The 21,859-nt window shown below is 43.6% G+C and overlaps 1 protein-coding gene across 2 annotated transcripts in view; it reads right to left on the bottom strand.

The window, feature by feature from the left end:
• Nucleotides 1-21,859, bottom strand: part of LOC141073625 (short transient receptor potential channel 5-like) — a 624,006-nt gene that overhangs the window by 219,084 nt on the left and 383,063 nt on the right. For both annotated transcript variants that reach the window (XM_073560935.1, XM_073560934.1), the window contains one exon: nt 8,616-8,952. In XM_073560935.1, the coding sequence (XP_073417036.1) occupies nt 8,616-8,952 (337 nt within the window). The remainder of the gene's footprint in view (nt 1-8,615; nt 8,953-21,859) is intronic.

The following is a 21,859-nucleotide window of genomic DNA, read 5'->3' on the forward strand; positions in this document are numbered from 1 at the left end:
TATTTATGTTCAGAAGATGAGATGGTTAAAAGAACAAAAAAATTCAGTGCTTGCAGACCTCAAATAATACTTAGAAAACAAGTTCATATTCATTTAGAAGCAACAATACTAATGTATTAACTGAGGAAGAGTTCAGAAATCAATATTTTGTGGAATAACCATGATTTTTAATCACAGCTTTCATGCGTCTTGGTTTCCACCAGTCTTTCAACCTGCTTTTGGGTGACTTTATGCCACTCCTGGTACAAATCTTTAAGCAGTTCTTCTTTGTTTGATGGCTTGTGACTATCCATCTTCCTCTTGATTACATTCCAGAAATTTTCAATGGTGTTCAGGTCTGGAGATTGGGCTGGCCATGACAGGGATTTGATGTGGTGGTCCTTCATTTAACACATTGATTTACCTAGCTGTGTGGCATGACGCATTGTCCTGCTGGAAAAAAAAGTCCTCAGAGTTGGTCGACATTGCCTGAAGGAATCAACTGTTTTCCAGGATAACCTTGTATGTGGCTTGATTCATACGTCCTTCGCAAAGATTAACCTGCCCACTTCCAGCCTTGCTGAAGCATCTCCAGATCATCACCAATCCTCCACCAATTACACAGCGGGTGCAAGACACTGTGCCTTATACACCTCTTCAGGTCTCCGTCTAACCATTAGATGACCAGGTGTTGGGCAAAGCTGAAAATTAGACTCATCACAGAAGATTACCTTACTCAAGTCATTTATGGTCCAATCCTTATGGTCTTTGGAAAACTTCAGCCTGGCTCTCCTTTGTTTTTCATTGATGAAAGGCTTTTTTCTAGCTTAGCTTTACATGACTTGAGCCGTGCCTCTAGGAGCCTGTTATGAACTGTTCTTGCCATGCACTTCACCCCACCTGCCATTTGCCATTACTTTTGTAGGTCACTTGATGTCTTACTGCTGCTGCTGAGTGACAGTCGAATAAGATGAAGGTCATCCCGGTCAGTGAAGAGTCGTCTTCACCCTCTGCCGGTCTGTAGCTTTGTTGTTCCGAATGCCTGCTGCTTGATCTTGTTGTAATGGACTGCCTTCTTAGAATTTTTAAGGATGGAGAAAACATGACGCTCACTGTATCTCTCTGCTAGTAAAGCCAGAATTGAGCCCTTCTTTTTCTCACTCAAGACTTTTCTTTTCAACTCCTTTGGCAAGGTTAAAAGTTATTTTTTAATTCCTATTACTTTTGGGATTGTCACGCTCGCGCCTTGGCTGAATGGCGCGAGCCGGGGGGTTGTGGCCCCACTGAGCCACAAACCAGACTACCCTGGAAGGGGCGTGACTACGACAGCTACCTCGGTCTTCACTGGAGCCTCTGATGGTGAGGTCAGGCTTGTGCGGCAGGTAGCTGTTGGTTGCCACTCCAGGGTGGTGTCTGGCTGTGGCTGCTGATCCCACTCGGGGACAAGTCACCTGGACAGGTGTGACTAACAGGCAGGCTGAAACACTGGGCAAGCAGGCACGGCTTGGTACACTGGCAGGCAGGCACGGCTTGGAGACACGGCTTGGAGACACTGGGCAAGCGGGCACAGCTTGGAGACACTGGGCAAGCGGACACGGCTTGGAGACACTGGGCAAGCGGGCACGGCTTGGAGACACTGGGCAAGCGGGCACGGGTTGGAGACACTGGGCAAGCGGGCATGGCTTGGAGACACTGGGCAAGCGGGCACGGGTTGGAGACACTGGGCAAGCGGGCGTGGTATATGAGAGAACAGGTTTGGACCTGTTCACACAGGAGGTGCAGGTATGGATATAGGCAGGAAGGAGTGGAATATGAAGGAACAGGTTTGGACTTGTTCACACAAGAGGTGCAGGTATGGATATAGGCAGGAAGGAGTGGAATATGAAGGAACAGGTTTGGACCTGTTCACACAAGAGGTGCAGGTATGGATATAGGCAGGAAGGAGTGGAATATGAAGGAACAGGTTTGGACCTGTTCACACAGGAGGTGCAGGTAGGCAGAGCTGCAGGAGTGCAGAGTAGGCAGAGCCGCAGGAATGCGGAGTAGGCAGAGCCGCATGAGTGCGGAGCAGGCAGAGCGGCTAAGGAGCCGAGCAGGCAGAGCGGCTAAGGAGCCAAGCAGGCAGAGCGGCTAAGGAGCCGTGCAGGCAGAGCGGCTGGGGAGCCATGCAGACAAAGCGGCTAGGGAGACGTGCAGACAGAGCGGCTAGGGAGACGTGCAGACAGAGCGGCTAGGGAGCCGTGCAGACAGAGCGGCTAGGGAGCCGTGCAGACAGAACGGCTAGGGAGCCGTGCAGACAGAGCTGCAAGGGTGCAGACGCACAGATAGGGAGGACACAAGGAAAGACACGGCAGAGAAGGAACCACAGACAAGGAGACAGATAGACAGAGGTAAGACTGAGTTCAGACAGAGACACAGGGACAAAGACACAAGGACCAGGATATTCTGCCTCCTGGCAGGCGGACAGAGAACAGACAAGGCACTGGGAACAAGACTCAAGGGCCAGGATATTCTGCCTCCTGGCAGGCGGACAGAGAACAGACAAGGCACTGGGAACAAGACTCAAGGGCCAGGATATTCTGCCTCCTGGCAGGCGGACAAGGGACAAAGCGAGACAAATAGTATTCCTACAGAGAAGGAGATACACAGAACAGGGCCTGGCTTCCTCAGCAGCAAGATGCTAACTGAGTATAGACATTGCACAGGCAATGTTTCAGTGGCTGTGGCAGGGTTAAATAGTCCAGGGCTCTAGGTAATTGGTCAGAGACCCATTAGCCAGGTGCACCCAGACTGCATAAGAACCAGAGAGTTCAGGCGCCACCCCCCTATACACACAGTCAGGAAACATGGAGAGCAAGCAGGAAAACAAGAGGCATAGCACATGGAGCTCAGGGCTGGCAACAGACAGTATTCACAGCATGGCTTAAAGCAGAAAGTAAGTTGGTGTGCGGGGGATGGGAGGCCATGCAGTGATGCCAGCAGGGTTGTTACAGTACCCCCCCTTTACGACCCCTCTTTCTCAAGCCTGCCAGAATGACCAGAAGGAGTACGGGACCACACACAGTCCAGGCTGACAGGGCATCCTTCTGGTAAGATGAAGTAGGTGTGCCATCCAGAATCACCGAGTGCCAAGTTTCTTGGTGCCCAACAGCTTCCAACACAGAGGGTACAAAGACTTCTCCCTCCTGATTGTCTGAAAGTAGGGACCTGGAAGCTTCAGACTTGATCCCTACATTAGCCGGCCAGCTGGAAACTGAAGACACCTTCATTAAGTCCAATTTCAGCCCGTTATCAAAAGAAAATTTGACCTCCTCCAGGAGGGTGAGAAACGGAGATACGTAGGTCACTGTTCCAACCTCTTCATCCACCTGCCACATGGAAGCTGGAGGCATACATACAGGAAGCCATTTCAGCCTGTTACCCTGAAAAAACTGGACCACATCTTCCTGGTTAGAGGATAAGTGAAGCTCTGTCTCGGGACCTTCACCCCTAGGCCACAGGGGGCTGAAGGCATACACTCTGGATCCATCTTCAGCACTTTATCCTGAGGAAGACAATCAAGAGGCAGCAGTGCTCTTGGGAGCAGAACACTGGTATAGTCACTGGGGATGTGTGAGGAGACTGAGACCGCCTCCCCCTCTTCAGAGGCATCCTCACACCTTGACTCGGTGACTAGCAAACCAGGTGAAGAAGACGACCTTGCTGACTGAATGCGACGCACGGGAACCAGACACCTCTTGTCACTTGGTTGTTTCAAGTGTGGTGCCTTGCTGGGTCTCCAAACATAAATGGGCATCAGGATCTCTGGTTCAGAATGACCCATGGGCATACCAGACAGCCAATGGAAGACGAACTTCTTCGTATACAAAGCTCCGACCTGGAGCTGTAGTTGTCCTTGCAGGACTAGACTGTTCTCAAAGAGGGATCGGCCACCTTTAGACGATACCCACGCCGGGTTCTGGAGCTGAAGAATGGAGATCACACACCGACTCTGTATGGCTGGTGGCTCGAACACCCCAAAGCTCCCAGAAGGCAACGAAACAGTCATAGGCTTTAATGGAGAGGGAGGACTCTCGCCTGGGACAGCCTCCCCTACTGGCCCAGGGTTCTGGAGTACAGACCTCACAGGGCAGAGGCCAGACTCTGGCTGCAACTTGGCCCGCTTCTTCTTTTTAGACCTCTTGGATCCTGCACGGGAGGTCGCATCGGCAGACTAGGGGAACAGATGATGGCTGGACGGTCATAGGTGGTTGAGATGTTTCACCCACAGGTTCCTCTTGTCTGACCTGTCTCTGGAAACTTGGAGGGGAAGACTTTTCAGGAGCAGCTGGACGAGGCACATCAAAGACTTTATGGAAAGCCACCAGGAAGGCCCCTAGGTTCATGACGGTAGGATCCCCTGCTTCCCAGAGGGGAATAATCCATATCAGAGCATCTCCTGCTAGGTAGGACATGATGTATCCCACCTTGAACTGGTCAGAGGGGAACCAGGCTGCATTCTGCAGGATCTGGTGCAGGCACTTTTTCAGGAACCCTTGGCACTCAGTAGGATTCCCATAGAACCTGGGTGGGTCTGCAGGGTCGTGCGCTTCATAGGCCAGGAGCTGATTGTAGAGGGCATTGGAGATGATGATTGGTTCAGAGGTCTCCACAATCAGAACCACGCAGGACGGAACAAATTCCTCTGGTTGCTCATACTGGCGGAACACAGGCTCATGGCGCTCTGCGAGCGGAAGGACATGGGACGCAGTGGGGACCATGGCCTGTGCAAACTGTCATGCTCGCGCCTTGGCTGAATGGCGCGAGCCGGGTGGTTGTGGCCCCACTGTGCCACAAACCAGACTACCCTGGAAGGGGCGTGACTACGACAGCTACCTCGGTCTTCACTGGAGCCTCTGATGGTGAGGTCAGGCTTGTGCGGCAGGTAGCTGTCGGGTGCCACTCCAGGGTGGTGTCTGGCTGTGGCTGCTGATCCCACTCGGGGACAAGTCACCTGGACAGGTGTGACTAACAGGCAGGCTGAGACACTGGGCAAGCAGGCACGGCTTGGTACACTGGCAGGCAGGCACGGCTTGGAGACACGGCTTGGAGACACTGGGCAAGCGGGCACGGCTTGGAGACACTGGGCAAGCGGGTACGGCTTGGAGACACTGGGCAAGCGGGCACGGCTTGGAGACACTGGGCAAGCGGGCACGGCTTGGAGACACTGGGCAAGCGGGCGTGGTATATGAGAAAACAGGTTTGGACCTGTTCACACAGGAGGTGCAGGTATGGATATAGGCAGGAAGGAGTGGAATATGAAGGAACAGGTTTGGACCTGTTCACACAAGAGGTGCAGGTATGGATATAGGCAGGAAGGAGTGGAATATGAAGGAACAGGTTTGGACCTGTTCACACAAGAGGTGCAGGTATGGATATAGGCAGGAAGGAGTGGAATATGAAGGAACAGGTTTGGACCTGTTCACACAGGAGGTGCAGGTAGGCAGAGCCGCAGGAGTGCGGAGTAGGCAGAGCCGCAGGAGTGCGGAGTAGGCAGAGCGGCTAAGGAGTCGAGCAGGCAGAGCGGCTAAGGAGTCGAGCAGTCAGAGCGGCTAAGGAGCCGAGCAGGCAGAGCGGCTAAGGAGCCGAGCAGGCAGAGCGGCTAAGGAGTCGAGCAGGCAGAGCGGCTAAGGAGTCGAGCAGGCAGAGCGGCTAAGGAGCCGAGCAGACAGAGCCGCTAGGGAGCCATGCAGACAGAGCGGCTAGGGAGCCGTGCAGACAGAGCGGCTAGGGAGCCGTGCAGACAGAACGGCTAGGGAGCCGTGCAGACAGAGCGGCTATGGAGCCGTGCAGACAAAGCTGCAAGGGTGCAGACGCACAGATAGGGAGGACACAAGGAAAGACACGGCAGAGATGGAACCACAGACAAGGAGACAGATAGACAGAGGTAAGACTGAGTTCAGACAGAGACACAGGGACAAAGACACAAGGACCAGGATATTCTGCCTCCTGGCAGGCGGACAGAGAACAGACAAGGCACTGGGAACAAGACTCAAGGGCCAGGATATTCTGCCTCCTGGCAGGCGGACAAGGGACAAAGCGAGACAAATAGTATTCCTACAGAGAAGGAGATACACAGAACAGGGCCTGGCTTCCTCAGCAGCAAGATGCTAACTGAGTATAGACATTGCACAGGCAATGTTTCAGTGGCTGTGGCAGGGTTAAATAGCCCAGGGCTCTAGGTAATTGGTCAGAGACCCATTAGCCAGGTGCACCCAGACTGCATAAGAACCAGAGAGTTCAGGCGCCACCCCCCTATACACACAGTCAGGAAACTTGGAGAGCAAGCAGGAAAACAAGAGGCATAGCACATGGAGCTCAGGGCTGGCAACAGACAGTATTCACAGCATGGCTTAAAGCAGAAAGTAAGTTGCTGTGCGGGGGATGGGAGGCCATGCAGTGATGCCAGCAGGGTTGTTACAGGGATATTACTAGCACTTGTTTTGCCATACAGCTTGTCCTATTGCAAGAGGATTGTGAATAGTAGGGTTTTTTTTATACTTTCCTTCGTTAAATAAGATTTGGTTCAGTTGATCACCGAAACAGAAGCACATTAAGTAGAATGAGGTGTACTCTGGTTGGAATTCAACTGACACTGGAATGGAATGGCTGTCAGACATGCAGAGAAGCTGATTTTTATAAAACTGTGCAGTGGTCTCTTAATTTTTTCCAGAGCTGTATATTCAAAACTTAAAGGGGTTTTACAGTTTTGGAAAACCCAAGTTCCCGGCTGCAGATTGCATTAAAAATCAAACATTGCTTTTCTCACCCTCCCTGAGTCCAGCGTTGAGACTCCACCGTTAATTCCAGTGTCTGTTATTGTCTGCAGCGCTGATGTCACATTATCACTGCTGCAATCAATTACTGAGCAACATATGTAACACCTTCACAGGGAACTGTCAGAGCATCTACCGGCATGCTGGAGCTTACACACTCTAAGAAGAATTTTGCAGTGGCTGTTAAACAGGGACCTACAGACACTAATCGTTTTTCTCATGAGTGGCAGAAGACTACAACTCCCAGAGATCCTTGTTCCGGTGAGATGATAGAAGAAGGGAGGAGGAGGGACTTGGGGGAGGACGCTGGGGAGAAAGTAAATGGCGAGAGGAGGAAAAACGTGGCTGCTGCTGGTTATGAGAGAAAGAGTGGTGTGGATCTTGATTCCCCTAAGTTGCAAAGTGTGAGGGACCCTGCGGAGATACCTGTGCTGCTGGAGAGAGCAAAGATCCAGAGAGTCCGGCCGGCACTCCCATCAGATAAAGGTCTAAATCCTGCAGCCCCCAGCTGGAGTCCAAAGAATCCTCCGGTCATTAGAGACACAGTGAGTGCCCTTATGAGACTTGTGGTTCTATCAGCGCTATTTACAGTGAGTACAAGGCAACCTAAACTATTGACATCAATGTTCATCTAAGTGCACCCACGATTGTTACTTTGCGTGCCAACCTTCGCGGCAACTGGGCCCCAACGTTTGGACTGAGTAAATACAGAAGAGGGGGACTTTGCCACCTTATATTTGCAGGGTTGGAGTTTAATTAGACGGTGATGTGTATATGACTTTTATAGAGCACAGTTAATTGCATTGTATGTTTATTCCTTTAAACCCACCTCAATTCTGCTTTATAGCAAAAAATCTGTTAAACTGTTTTACTCCTGCTTCCTGAGTGTGTACCGAGCTGTGGGAGGGGTTTCCCGAATCAGCCCCTGGCAGAAGATAACTGTTCTTCTGCAGCCCAGAGACAGAGCTCCAATCAAGATTCGGGTGGAGGCACTGCGAGTAAAAGAGGTGAGACCCTCCACCATAACACCCAGGGTACAGTGGTAGCCCTAAAGGGGTGTTACACATATATATCCATAAATCTTGCAATCTTGCTATAGATATCTAATATTTGTCACTGATGATAAATTGGCCAACATTTGAACTCAGCAATATTTCCAATAAAATGATCATTGGACTGACGTGCATATATTGGAGAAATAAAGAGTCGATTGGGAAGTTCTCCAAGCAAGATTAAGAACACAAGCAGGGCATTTATTTAACCCTTTAAAGACATTGCATTATTTAATGATACTAATGAAATCTGCAAACTAACACATACATCAGCATTGGGCATTTTGGCAAATAATGGAAGAAATCTCTGCAGCTATATTTCAGATCCATTAATAGGACAGCAATCAATATTTCATTATATGGGCTCCAACCTCTGAGAAGCTACTGATCAGCACATTTCTGCATTTCACTCCAAGGACACCTTCACTGGCCTTCATTGTACTGATTGCTGGGGGTTATAGATGTTGGATCGTTATGAATTGAACATTGGCCTTTCCAAAAATGACCTATCAATGTTACAACTTCAGAGATCCCCTTTATTATCAGACTTTGGAGTAATTTTAAATCCATACATTCTGGGGTACTTGTCAAACATAACGTCACAATGTGACTAGCATAGTTCACCTTGATTTTTCGTTATTCAACCATAGTAAGATTTTTTTTATTATTTATATGAAGAATACCTTCTCACAAATGACAGATTTCCCAGCAATTTTCCTATTAAATACATGTCTTACCATAGTCACATAATATAATAAAATAAACTTACCTAGAACCCATGGTAATATCATCCACTCAACCACAGTGGGGGGAGGCCCTTGCATGTGCAAATCAGTCCTAACTATGTGCTGTGATGCCAAAAGCAAAAGGAATAGGAAAGTGAGATAGGAGCCTGTGTGACAAATAAACTTGATGAATGGCTTTTTAATGAACAGTCCCAGCCTGCTCTTGGGTGCGATTAAATATGCCATAGAAAGCACAGGAAAAAGCAATCCAATGGTGATGCAGGTCAACAGCTTCACTACCCAGTGCTTCCGGCGCCAACCTGGGAATCCATCGTACCACAGTGTAGCCAGTAACTGCTGACAATTTGGCTGTGCCACAAACTGTAAGTATAAAAAATGAAAATAATTAGAACACATCCATCAACTTCTCTATATTAAAGCACCACATTAACTTTAAAATCTTTCACACATGTCTAATAGGAGCCAATAGTCTTGACAGCTAAAATCACTTATGGACCATTGCATTGAAGAACTTTGCCTCTATAAAAATTATCATCTCGGCATTGAATATGTGATAACTGCTTGCTTGATAGGGGTTAGTTGGTGGTAACTGTTGGATTTCTGGAACCCCTCAAAAATTAAAAGAAGGGGATCAAGTATTGTTTCATTATCTTACACAGTGCCATAGACTTTGCATAGAGCCGCAGAGTAGAGATCAAAAACTAAACTATTAGGTTCAAAAAGTCAGCGCAGGGTACGTACACATACTATCAAATTGGTAAAAGGCAAAAAATCCCTAACTGAAGACTATTAAAATTTTACTTTTATTTATACTATTAATAGGAATAACAGATTAAAAAAATTTGCAGAGGTCAATATATGGTTTGGAAAAATTAGGGGATAAAATATCTATCTATTACTCCATTGGTAGTTTCTAATATATCCCCCAATCACACGACCTTGAATTGAATATACTGTAGATCAGTGTAGCCGTGGACCAATACAATCCTATCTCACAATGTTCATTATCCACATAACTGATTAGTGTTTATTCAGAAACAGTCCTAAGCCTCCCCAACATGTTTCACCAGACAACTGGCCTCATCAGTGGATTGAGGCTATGAATAGAGTAGAGTAGAGATGACCAGGTCACTTCTTGCAACCCTGATTCATAGTCTAGGTCAGTGCTTTTTGGCCATGGACATGAGCTGTACGAATTTCCTGTGGGTTTTGGGTTCCCGACTTGGCGTTTGATACACAGGTCTTGCATGACTTCATCTATGCGATGTCTGGTGCACAGGTGAAGTCTTGCCAGCCTAGTTAATCATAAGATGAGTCCAGGATCCCAAAGGGGAAGGAAGTTTGCTCAGCTCTTTGCCACAGCCATAAAGAATGGATTTGGAATGTAGACCGGGGTTGCGTGAAGCGATCCCATCAGCTTTACCACAGTGCATATGCTTGTCTTTTACTTCTTTCGTCTAAAGGCCCCATCACACTAAGCGATATTGCTAGCAATATTACTATAACGTCACTGGTTTTGTGACGCAGCAGCGATATCGCTAGCGATATCGTTATGTGTGATACTTACCTCTGACCGGCTCCCCCGCTGGTTATGGCTGATCGCGCGAGAACGGCCTGGGCCATTTCTCGTCGTCAGCTTCCTGTTGGGCTTCCTGCTGTGGAGACGAGCGACGAGTGGACGCGGGCGGGAGGACGTCAGGATTGTCTCATCTGACAGGTAAGTAGCGACCCCCGACCGCTGCTATGTCGCTGGTGAGATCTGCCTGTTTGGCAGCTCACTAGCGACCACTTAGCGATGCACCTGTGATCCATATCGTTGTCGGGATCGCTGGTGCATCGCTAAGTGTGACAGTACCTTAATCCTCTTGTGGCTGGTAAGGAACTTGGAAAATTTGAATCCCTTTCTGCCAATCAGTGGGAGGCCTCAAGTTTAGCCTCATCTATCTAAAACTAATCTGATATCCAGTGTAGAAGTGATCACTGATTATGACTGAAATAATGGAAGCACAATAGGGTTTTATCTGGGTATAAAGATATTTGAGGACATGCACAAAGATGCTCACCTGGTTCGGTAGTGTGCAAACAACAACTGAAAGGGCTTGAGGCTGCTGCAAGGAAATTAAGACACAAAACTGGAGACCAATGGATTAATCTGCTCTGCTGTTGAACAATAATGAAGGATGCAGAATCCAAGTGTAAGCGGTTTATTTGTCAAAGAATTTAGAAGTTTACAACTTCATAAGGACAAACCATGTGGTTGAATTTTTTCCTCTTTGGTGATTGTTTACTTCCTGAAGTGTTGGGGTACCGCCATGGATTCCAATATGGCACCCATTTATGCTAACATCTACATGGCGATATTCGAGGACAAGTCCATGTACAGTTCCATCTTTTAAAGCTGTGCGTGAGCCTGCTTGCACTATGTTAATGGCTTTTTTTTTTTTTTACTGTGGGAAGGTACTATTGTTAAACTCCTTGCCTTTCAGAATGAGATTAATCTAATTTTTACTAGGGCTATAGTTCACACTGACTTATTCTATGACTGATTTACAGTTCTTGGATACCCTGGTATGCAAGTTTTTTAAAACAGACAGATAGAAATAGATAATTACATTTTGATAGCAACCACCCACATAGAATAATTGTCTTCCTTGGAGCCAGTTAATTATGGTTAGATGAACAGTCTTGTGTGAGGAGAGGATAGATGTGAGATTGGAGGAAATGTGTCCAAAATTTAGATCCAGGGGGGTTACCCGAACACTGAATTTTGTAGAGCATTAGAACTTGAACATGAGGACCTTTTGAGGGTTACACGTCCTAAACAGTCTAAGAAAAGAATTCCATTTGTTTCTACATTTTGCCCTATTAGTGGATGATTGGCGGGGATCCTGAATAAACACTGGCCCTTATTACATACTTGCCTCGCTTCCATAGAGGACTTTGAATCTTGGCCTCTTCTATCTTATAGATGGGGCCAAATTTGAAGGATAGATAAGTTAAATTGGATTTTGGCACCTCAAAAGTGTCATTACAATCTACACTTAGCACACCCAGACGGGGAAATCATCTGTGCTTGGGTCATGTGTGTGGTTCAACATGCTGAAGGGAGATACTTTTTATCATCCCTGGACTGGAAAATGTGAATTTGTTAATGAAATATACACGTGTTCATCTAACTATGTAATTTATGCTATCTCCTATCCATGCGAGATAGTGTACATAGGCGAGACTATGATGGAGATATGTGCACTAATTATTAAGCACAAAAGCCCCATTAGGACTGGACTCACTGAATTGCCTGTGCCCAAACATTTTCAAGAGAACAGGCACTAGGTGAACCAATTGAGGTTTGGGGTTATTGATAGTGTTCCTATACAGAGTAGAGGTGGGGACAAACCCTTGAAAAGAAAGGAGCTGAGGTGGATATTTGAATTAGAAAGCATTCAGCCTAGAGGTTTAAATACTGAATAGAACTTACAGAATTGTCTGCTTTGATCTGTTACTCTATATTCATCATTGGTATATATGCATACTTTCTAATACTCTTCTTTTTTTAATACGGTATTTCCTTTTTTTTTATTTTTTAAGTGATTTGCCCTTGATAGTGGATAAGGTGGATGAAGCTGTGGGGATGCAGATTGGCATGGGTTGTTGAAAACACACATGTTTTGCCCTATTATGGATATAATATTGGAATTATCCTTTCGTGTGTTGTCTGTATTTCTTTATAACCTCTCCTCCTTCTTCCCCTTCCACTTCTGCTCATAATTGATTTAATTCATAAGCTAACTGTGAGCTGCCATTGCTATAGCAATGAGACTATAGCCAGGATTGCCAATCTTTGTGGGTCTGCACTGCACCTGACGTATTCTGGATAGCGGTTATGTGACAGCTCCCTGGATGACTTGGGTAAAATGTATCAGATAGTATGCGCTGCTCATGCATACGTGTTATAACCGCGTGTCACTTTGGCTACGGTCATGTGACCGCTCCCCTAGTGCTGCTTGCGGACCAAACTCTTCTGGAAACCATGTGGTTTGTCCTGTTGAAGAACTTGTAAACTTTGAAACGTGTTGATGAATAAACCGCTTACATTTGGATTCTGCATCCTTCTTCATTCTTCTTCAATGGCAGCATAGATTAACCCATTAGTTTTCAGTGTTAGAAAATAAAGAAAACACCTTGTCACTTCGTCCACCACCATCACTACTGGTGTTAGGTAATCATGAATTACATCTTGCTTCAACCTATCCATCTTTGTGTAGCTACTACATACAGGTTCAGGGGCTCACAGAGGTTTGAAGTCTCCTTCTGCCCCTTTTGAAGAGACCAGTAATATAAAAGTTTGAAGCCACATTTCATATTTTGTTCTGATTGCCCAGAAGATGTAATTTCACCTCTGCCCAGCCATACTGCCATAAATGTTTGTCCTATTCCCAATTTTTTGGAAACTGAATCCACTGAAATCAGAATTCTTGAAACTTTTATTTTTGGCTTTCCTTTATCAATATTTGTAGTAGAATCTGTGACATTAATGTCAGTAAGTTGACCAGTCTTGAAAGACTAATATCAAGCCTTTCAGTGTGTTTGTGTAATACAGTGTTTAGACTATTTAGATGTCAAAGTTAAAGTAATTTGTAGAGAAAAGTGTGGCTGGCACCTCTGCAGAAATGTGACGTGATATCACACATTGTTCACAGGAGCCCGCTCTCTCTCATTTAGTCAAAGTTTTTCACACCTTGTGCAGACGCAGACATTTTACTCAAGAGTTAGCCATTTATTGAGTGTTAAGCATATGAGACAAATGAATATATTTCCACTTTGCTGCCAATTAAATGAAACTTTCCTGTGTCCTGTTTACTATACATTCTGCAAAAGATTCACTTTTATTGTTTGCTGCTGTTCTATTATTGGCCATCTAGCTTTGATTGGTCAGAGATTTGCTAATTTGTCTGCATCTAGAACATATGCTCCGGTTCATTTTTTTTTCGTTTTTCTGTAGTTTTTTGTACTTTTAATAAACAGGGGTGTGGCTCCCTTTTTTGAGTTAGGCATTTCATTTATAGAGTTCCCACGGCCAGGTGTCTGATCAACAGGTCCTGCTCTGCTCCCATGTACACTGAGGTCATCTAACACTAGGTAAGGTTTTAATATTAGAGGACTAGCCTTTCCAAATTGGGATACACCTTGTTGTCGTGGGATGGTTTTTATGCTTTTTTTAAAGCAAAAAACGTGTTTGCTAAGTACCCTATTTTATTTATATTTACTATTACTTACTTACAGCAGGGTATGTGCTCATTTTATTTCTATCTTAGGTTTTGTCTATAGAAAATAGCAACTTTTACTCTTAAATCCCCCATATACATTGGTTAAAACTTGGCAAACGCCAATTTTCGCTGGACCACAGACCACCTGATATGCATGGGTGTGATAAATAATGTCAGGGTAGAGAATTATCTGAAATTTCAACATCCAATCCTTTTTTTTTCTGTCCTCTTTGAAAACACATGAACGCTTGGCTGAGAAGAGAGATGTGTGCTGAACAAAATGTTCAACTGATCTCTGTCTTATGACTTTGCTGGCTCTAGTCTCTTTTATGGAGACTAGAGCAGGCATAAATGGAGTACTAGTCATAATATAACAACCTACCCTCTTATCTCAAAATTAAAAAAATATGTATCATTAGTTGAGATTGCAACTTTTTCAGGCACTGGTGCAAATTTGCTCCATGGCAAAGACAATCATTAGGCACTTTACAGTTCTTCATGTCACCACACTTTTAAACAACTATGAGCCATGGTTCTGCTGCCTCTATTTTCCATTTCCATGTTTGCTAACATTGCATCTTCTATGAAAATACCATCCTTTTGCAAATTGATTAAAAAATTAATAAAACCAACCTGTAATGAGACCTTTCTCTACTGGTTCCCCACAACAGCCAGATGGGCTGCCTATATGATAAATATGCTCATGCCTTCATGCACAAAAATTCTACCATCTGTCTCACAATTTTTCTCATTGTTATACGGTATGTGTATTTCCCTATATACTCAACAAATAAAGACTAAGACCTCATCTTCTCAATTTTAGCAAATTGAATCGGCCTTTATAATAACCTTAAAAAAACTAAATTCTTTGCTATTATCTGGTAGTGAAATAGAGCTCTGTGTATTTATTTCAGGATACAAAAAAGCAAAAAAAAAAAATGATCAGGAAAGTGATCAGAAGAAAATGTAAAAAATGTACGACTTTATATTGTAAATAATATTTTAGTCAATGGATCGATTGATATACTCCTTTCCTCCATACAGATTTCCACCGGTGTGTAGCACAGAAAACTTGCTGTGCTATTCTTTACTGGATGTACTGGGACAAAAACAAAGCCACTAGATTGATTTGCTTCAATATAATTGTACCAAATCCTAACACATGCAATCATTATTATGTAAAATATTCCAGTGAACACTATTTTACAATTTTCCCTATCGACATATGTAATATTTCATCCAATAGCACGTTACAGTTTTGGTTCTGTTGAATTCATACAGAATTTGTGGTCAAAGTAACAAAATGGTACATGATTTATTCAAGAGAAGAACCTTAGAAGGGTCCTCAGGGCATTATTTACTTGTGCAAAAAAGCAAATAAGGGAAGAAAATAATATGGAGAAGGATTCTTTATAGTTAATGTAGTCAAACTTGTGGGTTTTAGATCACAGAAGAAAGCAATCTTCGTGACACATATCTCCCATCAAATACAGTGCCAGTGACCCCGTCACACTATTTATTAACCTAAAAATAAAAATCAAAAATCAAAGTAATCCTCACCTGTCCACCATTAATCCATAATTATGAGGTCCCATTACGATCCCCAACTCTGCTACGGATGGTGTGGTGATGGTGAGCGGTGACATCAGTAATGCAACTGCTCACCATGCCAACAGGAACACACTGAGCTTAGCGTGAGAACTTGGCGGTAGTGATGAGCCATGACATAATTAAGGTTACCACAGGTCACATACAGGGGTTTCACAGCAAGCTCTGTGTGAGCCAGCCTGTGAACTGCTTTGATCTTATTGACGTCACCGCTCGTAGCATAAGACATTTCTGACTACAACTGTCATCAGTGCAGCTTGGTCACACTGATCACAGGTAGACCAGGTAACGATGATGAGAGTTGGATTCAGTGCCTGGGAACAGCGTTAACTGTGCTGCTTTTCCGAGATGCCGGTACATGTCACACTGATGGTGCACATAGATGCCACACGAATGTTACACACGAACACTGATAGCACCAGTGCTGGTTTTTCCAGTACCGAAAATATCAGGAAATGTCAAAGAGGCCTTAAAGGCAGGTCTGTCATTGGGATAGACTTTAAGTAATTGTAGGTTTTAGGGTAAATAGGTAATATTAATGGGCCCTAAATCCATCCACTAAAGAGCCACACTGACTCACTACTGACAACTATTGATTCTCGAATGGTAAATCAGTGGGATATTCAGGTTGCAACCACAGATCAGAAGTTTGGACTTTGTTGTCCTTGTGGTGTGCTCTTTAAAAATAAAAAATTAAACCTTTAAACTAAATAAAAAATACAAAACAACTTATGAAAGAGTGTACTTCAGAGGTCTATGTGTGCATGGGAGCTGCAAAGAGCTGATTCTGCTGGCGTGGAATGGAAAATTCCTTGGTCAGCGCATATAAATAACTTCACCTCCTTCCAGTCACTTCTGCAGTATATGCATTTCTGTTTGGACCTTGAGAAAAATGTCTGAAATCAGCAGCGCGGCCAGAATGCGGAATGACGTTGGCTTTATTAATGTATTTCTTTATTGCTATTCGATACACATTACTTTAAATCTGTATGGTTATCAGCTTCGATGTGCCGCATCGTCAGTTTGAGGCTCAGTTTCTGCCAAGACTCAGGACAGAAAGCAGCAGGTTCCGCAATATCATTTTCTAATAAGCTCCAGACACAAAACATACATCATTTTAATTGCTCTTTTTTTTCTACTTTGCTTCTGCAGATATTAATTTCAGAACCGGTATTCATCTATTCTATTTTTAATTTACTATTAATCTATAGCATTTATGAGCTGCAAAAAATTGATATTATGGGGGCCTGGTGATAATTTGGATCTGATCTGCTCTATTGCGGCAAAATGCTTGGGAAACTTGAAGGAAAGACTGAGATAATATTTCTTCAGCCTCAGATCTAAGCAGTGAGCTCAGTACTGATGTGTCTGGACTTTCTACATTATGATGACTCCGATAACAGGGGGAACAAAGTCATATTAAGAGTGAAGACACTAGAAAAACAAAATGTAGATAATATACATAATAAATGTATAAGGATTTTTTTTTAGCTATAAAACTTTTTTATATTTTCTATATTTTAGTCTGATGCAATAGCACAATATAGGTTTTCTTCTGTAACACCAATGTGTCTAATAGATAGTAAATGTATAAAAATGTAATAATATATAAACATAATATTAAAGTGTTTCCTTTGACTACCATGATTTGATAATTCAAATCATGGGAGGCAAAGACGACACTAATAGGAAATCACATAGTTCACTACCGCAGTGCAGTGTATAGCCTACCTAATCCAATGATGCATTACTGCAGGTGTCTCAATGCATTGTACATTTAAACCCCTTCAACCCCGGGACATTTTCCGTTTTCGCTTTTTTTCTCCCCTTCTTCCAAGAATCATAACTTTTTTTTTTTAATTTTACTAGCCATATAGCCATATAAGGACTTGTTTTTTTGTTGGACGAGTTGTATTTTAAATGACACCATTCATTTTACAAAATAGTGTACTGGAAAAAAAATCCAAACTAAGTGAAATTGCAAATAAAAGTGAAATTCCACAATTGTTTTTTTCATTTATTTAACATGTTCACTATATAGGAAAACTGACCTAGAAATACGATTCTCCAGGTCAATACAAGTACGCAGATATGAAACGTGTAGTTTAAGTAGCGAAAAAAAATTGGAAATTTTTAAGAAAAATGTTGCATTAAGATTTTTCTTTTCATTACGCTGTTCACCAATCAGATTAGTTTGCTTTATATTTTAATAGATTGGACATTTTCGAAAGCAGCGACAGCAAATATGTGAATTTTTTATCTTTATTTGTTTTATGTTCAATGAGGCAGAAGGGGGTGATTTTAACTTGTTTTTTTAAATATTTTTAAAAACTTTTTTTTTTCACTTTGCACTGTATTCAATAGTTGACGTAGGGGACGTGAAGCTACAGACTCCTGATCGCTTGTGCTATACATAGCAGTGCATGTATAGCAAAAATCATGATCTCCTATGAATACCAGTCACGGGCTGGCTTTCACAGGAGGATCATAATTACAGGCATGGGGGTAAACAGCAGACCCCTGGCTGTTATGACAACCCATCAGGCCCTGAGATCACATCATGGACGCACCAATGGGAATGTGGAATGACTCACCCACCAGCCGGCTTGAGTTAAATCCCGCTATCAGAGATTGACAGTGGGATTTAACAGGTCAACAGCCTAGAGGGGGTTTTACACTAAGCGATATCGCTAGCAATATCGCTAAAACGTCACTGGTTTTGTGACGTTATAGCGATATTGCTAGTGATATCGCTATGTGTGATACTTACCAGCGACCGGCTCCCCCGCTGTCCATCGCTGATCGCGCGAGAATGTCCGGCTCCATTTCTCGTCGGGCACTTCCTGCTGAGACTTCCTGCTGTGACGTCCAGCGACGCGTGGAGGCGGGCGGGAGGACGTCAGGATCGCTGTGTGCGAATGGTAAGTATCGTGCGCTGCGTCGCTGCTGAATCGCTGTGAGGTCTTTCTGTATGAAAGCTCACTAGCGATCATTTAGCGATGCACCAGCGATCCTGACCGGGTGGGATCGCTGGTTGGATCGCTGGTGCATCGCTAAATGTAAAAGGGCCTTAGGATGGAGCACAACTCCAGCCACGGCTGCTAAAGACACATGATAGCTGATTAAGATGTGAGCGTGTGAGCCTGTATCTAAGGCAGAGACATGAGATATGATGTAAATGTATGTCATATGTTGTGAAGTGGTTAATAAGTTTTGGCCTTTCAGTTTGCAACAAACTCCAATTCTTCCTTAAAGGGGTTCCCTGGTTTAGATAATTCCTTATCATAAAAGTAATGCGAAATGTGCCTGCTGTTGTTTACTAACTGTGAAAGATTTATCACTAAGAGATTAACATTGATTGACTAGCCGGCAACTAAGCATCTCACTGTTTAAGCACATTGTATATACAGAGCCTGGTGTGGGCAGGATTAGATTTCTGAGCTCTGCTTCATTCTAAATCTTAAAGCTCTGATTGTGTCAGAACGGCTGGATACAACATTGGATTCAGCTTCTCTTTGCTTACATCATGCTACTCTCAGATATGTAACTGTTTTGGCACCCTCAACTTTGTGCTTAAGAAAAGCGAGTTGACAGACAGCTAAACTCTTTCCTATCGATGCATTGAGGTAGATGCAGGGGGTTCTTTACAACTTTTACTGATATGATCAGTGTAAAACTATAAGAAAAAATAAAGCACACAGTACAAAGCATACAACATATCTAAATACATAGCATTATGTATGGTACATGACATTCGCAGGGTAATTGCACAACATAGCGGTATTATAAACATCTGTAATGGCAAAAGACTATTTTGATATAAACCATATGGAACAAAGTAGCTATATAATGCAATATGGTGAGCTCTAACAAGGGGGAAATAATTCACCGACTGTGCTATGTGGAGGTAAACAACCAGATGGGCTGAAAATCAGGGAGAGATAATCAGCATGTCATTATCCATGAGGACAAAATGGCTGCTAGAAAAGAAGGGGGCAAGGCTAAAGCAGAGGCTGATGGGAACTACGGAAGCATTGATGAGCCTTAAATATTAAATTGCACAGTAAGCAATGAAACAGAAAATAAACTGTAATTAGAACATTGTCAAGAGATGGCGCTGTTGCATAAGTTATCACAATACTGTACACTCCAATGTTATCATTACACTACAATTCAATACAAAACATAGCATAACTGATTATATGCATTTGTATAAAGGCATGACACTCCTCATCTGGTATCCAGGGGATGTCAAATAAACTTTAACTAAAGAGCAATAGAATCAGTTCAGAGACAGGTCTAAGAAATAGTTTTCAGTTTTGCTTGGGGATCTTGATCTCCACCTTCCTGACCTGTCCATCTTGACTTGGGAAGACTTTGGTTACCAATACTAGAGGCCATTCGTTCCTTTTAGACTGAGTGTTATTTACTAGGACAACATTTCCAGGTTCCATGTTGGGCTTAATAGCTTGCCATTTGTCTCTTGTCTGTAACGTAGAAAGGTATTGATTTTTCCACTTGGTCCAGAAAAGGTCTGCTAACATTTGTACTTTCTTCCACTGGAATTTGTTCAAGTCTTTAGTAGTAAACTCTCCGGGAGTCTGCGTGCTTACATTACATTTTTGGGTGAGGAGAGTTGAGGGAGTAAGCAGAGATGGGTCTTCAGGATCATTGGACATGGCAACCAGTGGTCTAGCATTTATAATGGCTACTACCTCGGCCATGATGGTAGTGAGAGTCTCTGGGGTGAGCTTCGAAGGACCTCATTGTAGAAAGATAGAATCGAGGATTCTGCGAGCAATGTTGATCATGCGCTCCCACACGCTTCCCATATGAGATGACTGGGGACTATCTTTAGGGAAATCTTCCTGATTTTGGAGGGATTCCAGGGTCTGGGTATAAGCCTCATGCTGGACACAATGGATGATAGCATGTTCCCTCGCATGAACTCATCCGCTGTGTAAGCTTTATGACAATGATACCAGATTTTGCGTAGAACTGACCTTGTTTGAGTAAATTCAAAGGATTTAACAACATGAGTCAGGCAAGTTAATGCTCTGTAAACTGACCTCCAGGTTACTGCTGTTTGCAAATAATATTTTGCCCCATTACCTTCAGTAAAAAGACTTCTGTTTCAAATTCTTATGGCTGCTTCATGACTTGGGCTCAAATGCACCAACTACTACCACCATCATCAATCATCTTCTGCCTAGAGGCAGTTACTGTGCAAACATTGTATTGTGGAGTTTCCTATGGGTGTGTAATTTGAGAAGGAAAGGCTCTTCTGCTGACAGAAAGCTTGACCACCCTAGGATACATCATACCCTGTCAGGAGTACAACCCTCAGCCATACACTCACATGAGAATGCCACAAGAATTTGGCATCACAAACAGGATGAATCCTCTGTGCCTTATATTTATTGAAGACTGAGTAAATAAATACTGCTGATATTGAGGGAAGTTGAAGAGAAAATTACCTCAGAAAGTGTCAGTCTTTACTGCTGCAAAGAATTTGTACTATACCACAGCTGTTGTTGGACTGTACACATCCCATTGGCTGCTTTATTGAGAACTGTGATCTGATTTGACTGAAATACCCTGTGATTTAAACTGTACTTTTCTTAGTTGTTGCATAGATATCTTGTATATAAAGTTGGTGCCCTTCAGGCATAAGCAACTGAAGTTGAAATTTTCTCTGCTGTACCTCAAAAAGAGGGGAGAGACATACAGCCACCAGAAAGGTAAAAGGAATTACTGCATTATACTTACAGTGTTATAAACATGTCTTCCGAAGAGGAGAGTGAAGTGACTAGCCCATCCACTCCTATTTCTCAAGCAATGCCATTAACATAGCCTCATTATTTTGGGGCAACCTGGCTCCCCAGCTACAGTGGAGAACCTCACACATTAAAAGACTTTAAAGAGAAAATGCAGGCAATGTTCAGACTGTACCCAGTGAGCCCTGCACAAAAAATGGAGATATTGATTGGTCAGTTAGAGTGCGCTGCACTAAGAGAAGTTAAGTCTTGGTCTCCCAGCATAAAGAACGCTCCTGAACAGATACTAGACAGGTTGGGAGTTATGTTTGAAACCAAAACCCATCAGAGTTAAAGATGAGTTTCTTCGGGAAAAGACAACAGTCCAATAAATCTTTAAGAGATTTTGCCCTCAGCTTATAAGAAGTCTAGTATGCCCATAACAAAGCTGATCCCACTGAAGCTTTTAATGCTGAAAAATTTTTAAAAGAACAACTTATTGAAGGACTATTGTCTGATACTATCTGGTTACAATTAAGAATGCTGGCACTACAACACCCTGATAGTAATTTTCTGGATTTTAAGGAATCTGTCATAAAAATATTGAGTCCAAAGGATAAAGGGTTGAACGTCCAA

The sequence above is a fragment of the Dendrobates tinctorius genome, unplaced genomic scaffold, assembly GCF_039654945.1.
Source record: "Dendrobates tinctorius isolate UK_male_01 unplaced genomic scaffold, ASM3965494v1 ptg000309l, whole genome shotgun sequence".
Classification (NCBI taxonomy): Eukaryota; Metazoa; Chordata; class Amphibia; order Anura; family Dendrobatidae; genus Dendrobates; species Dendrobates tinctorius.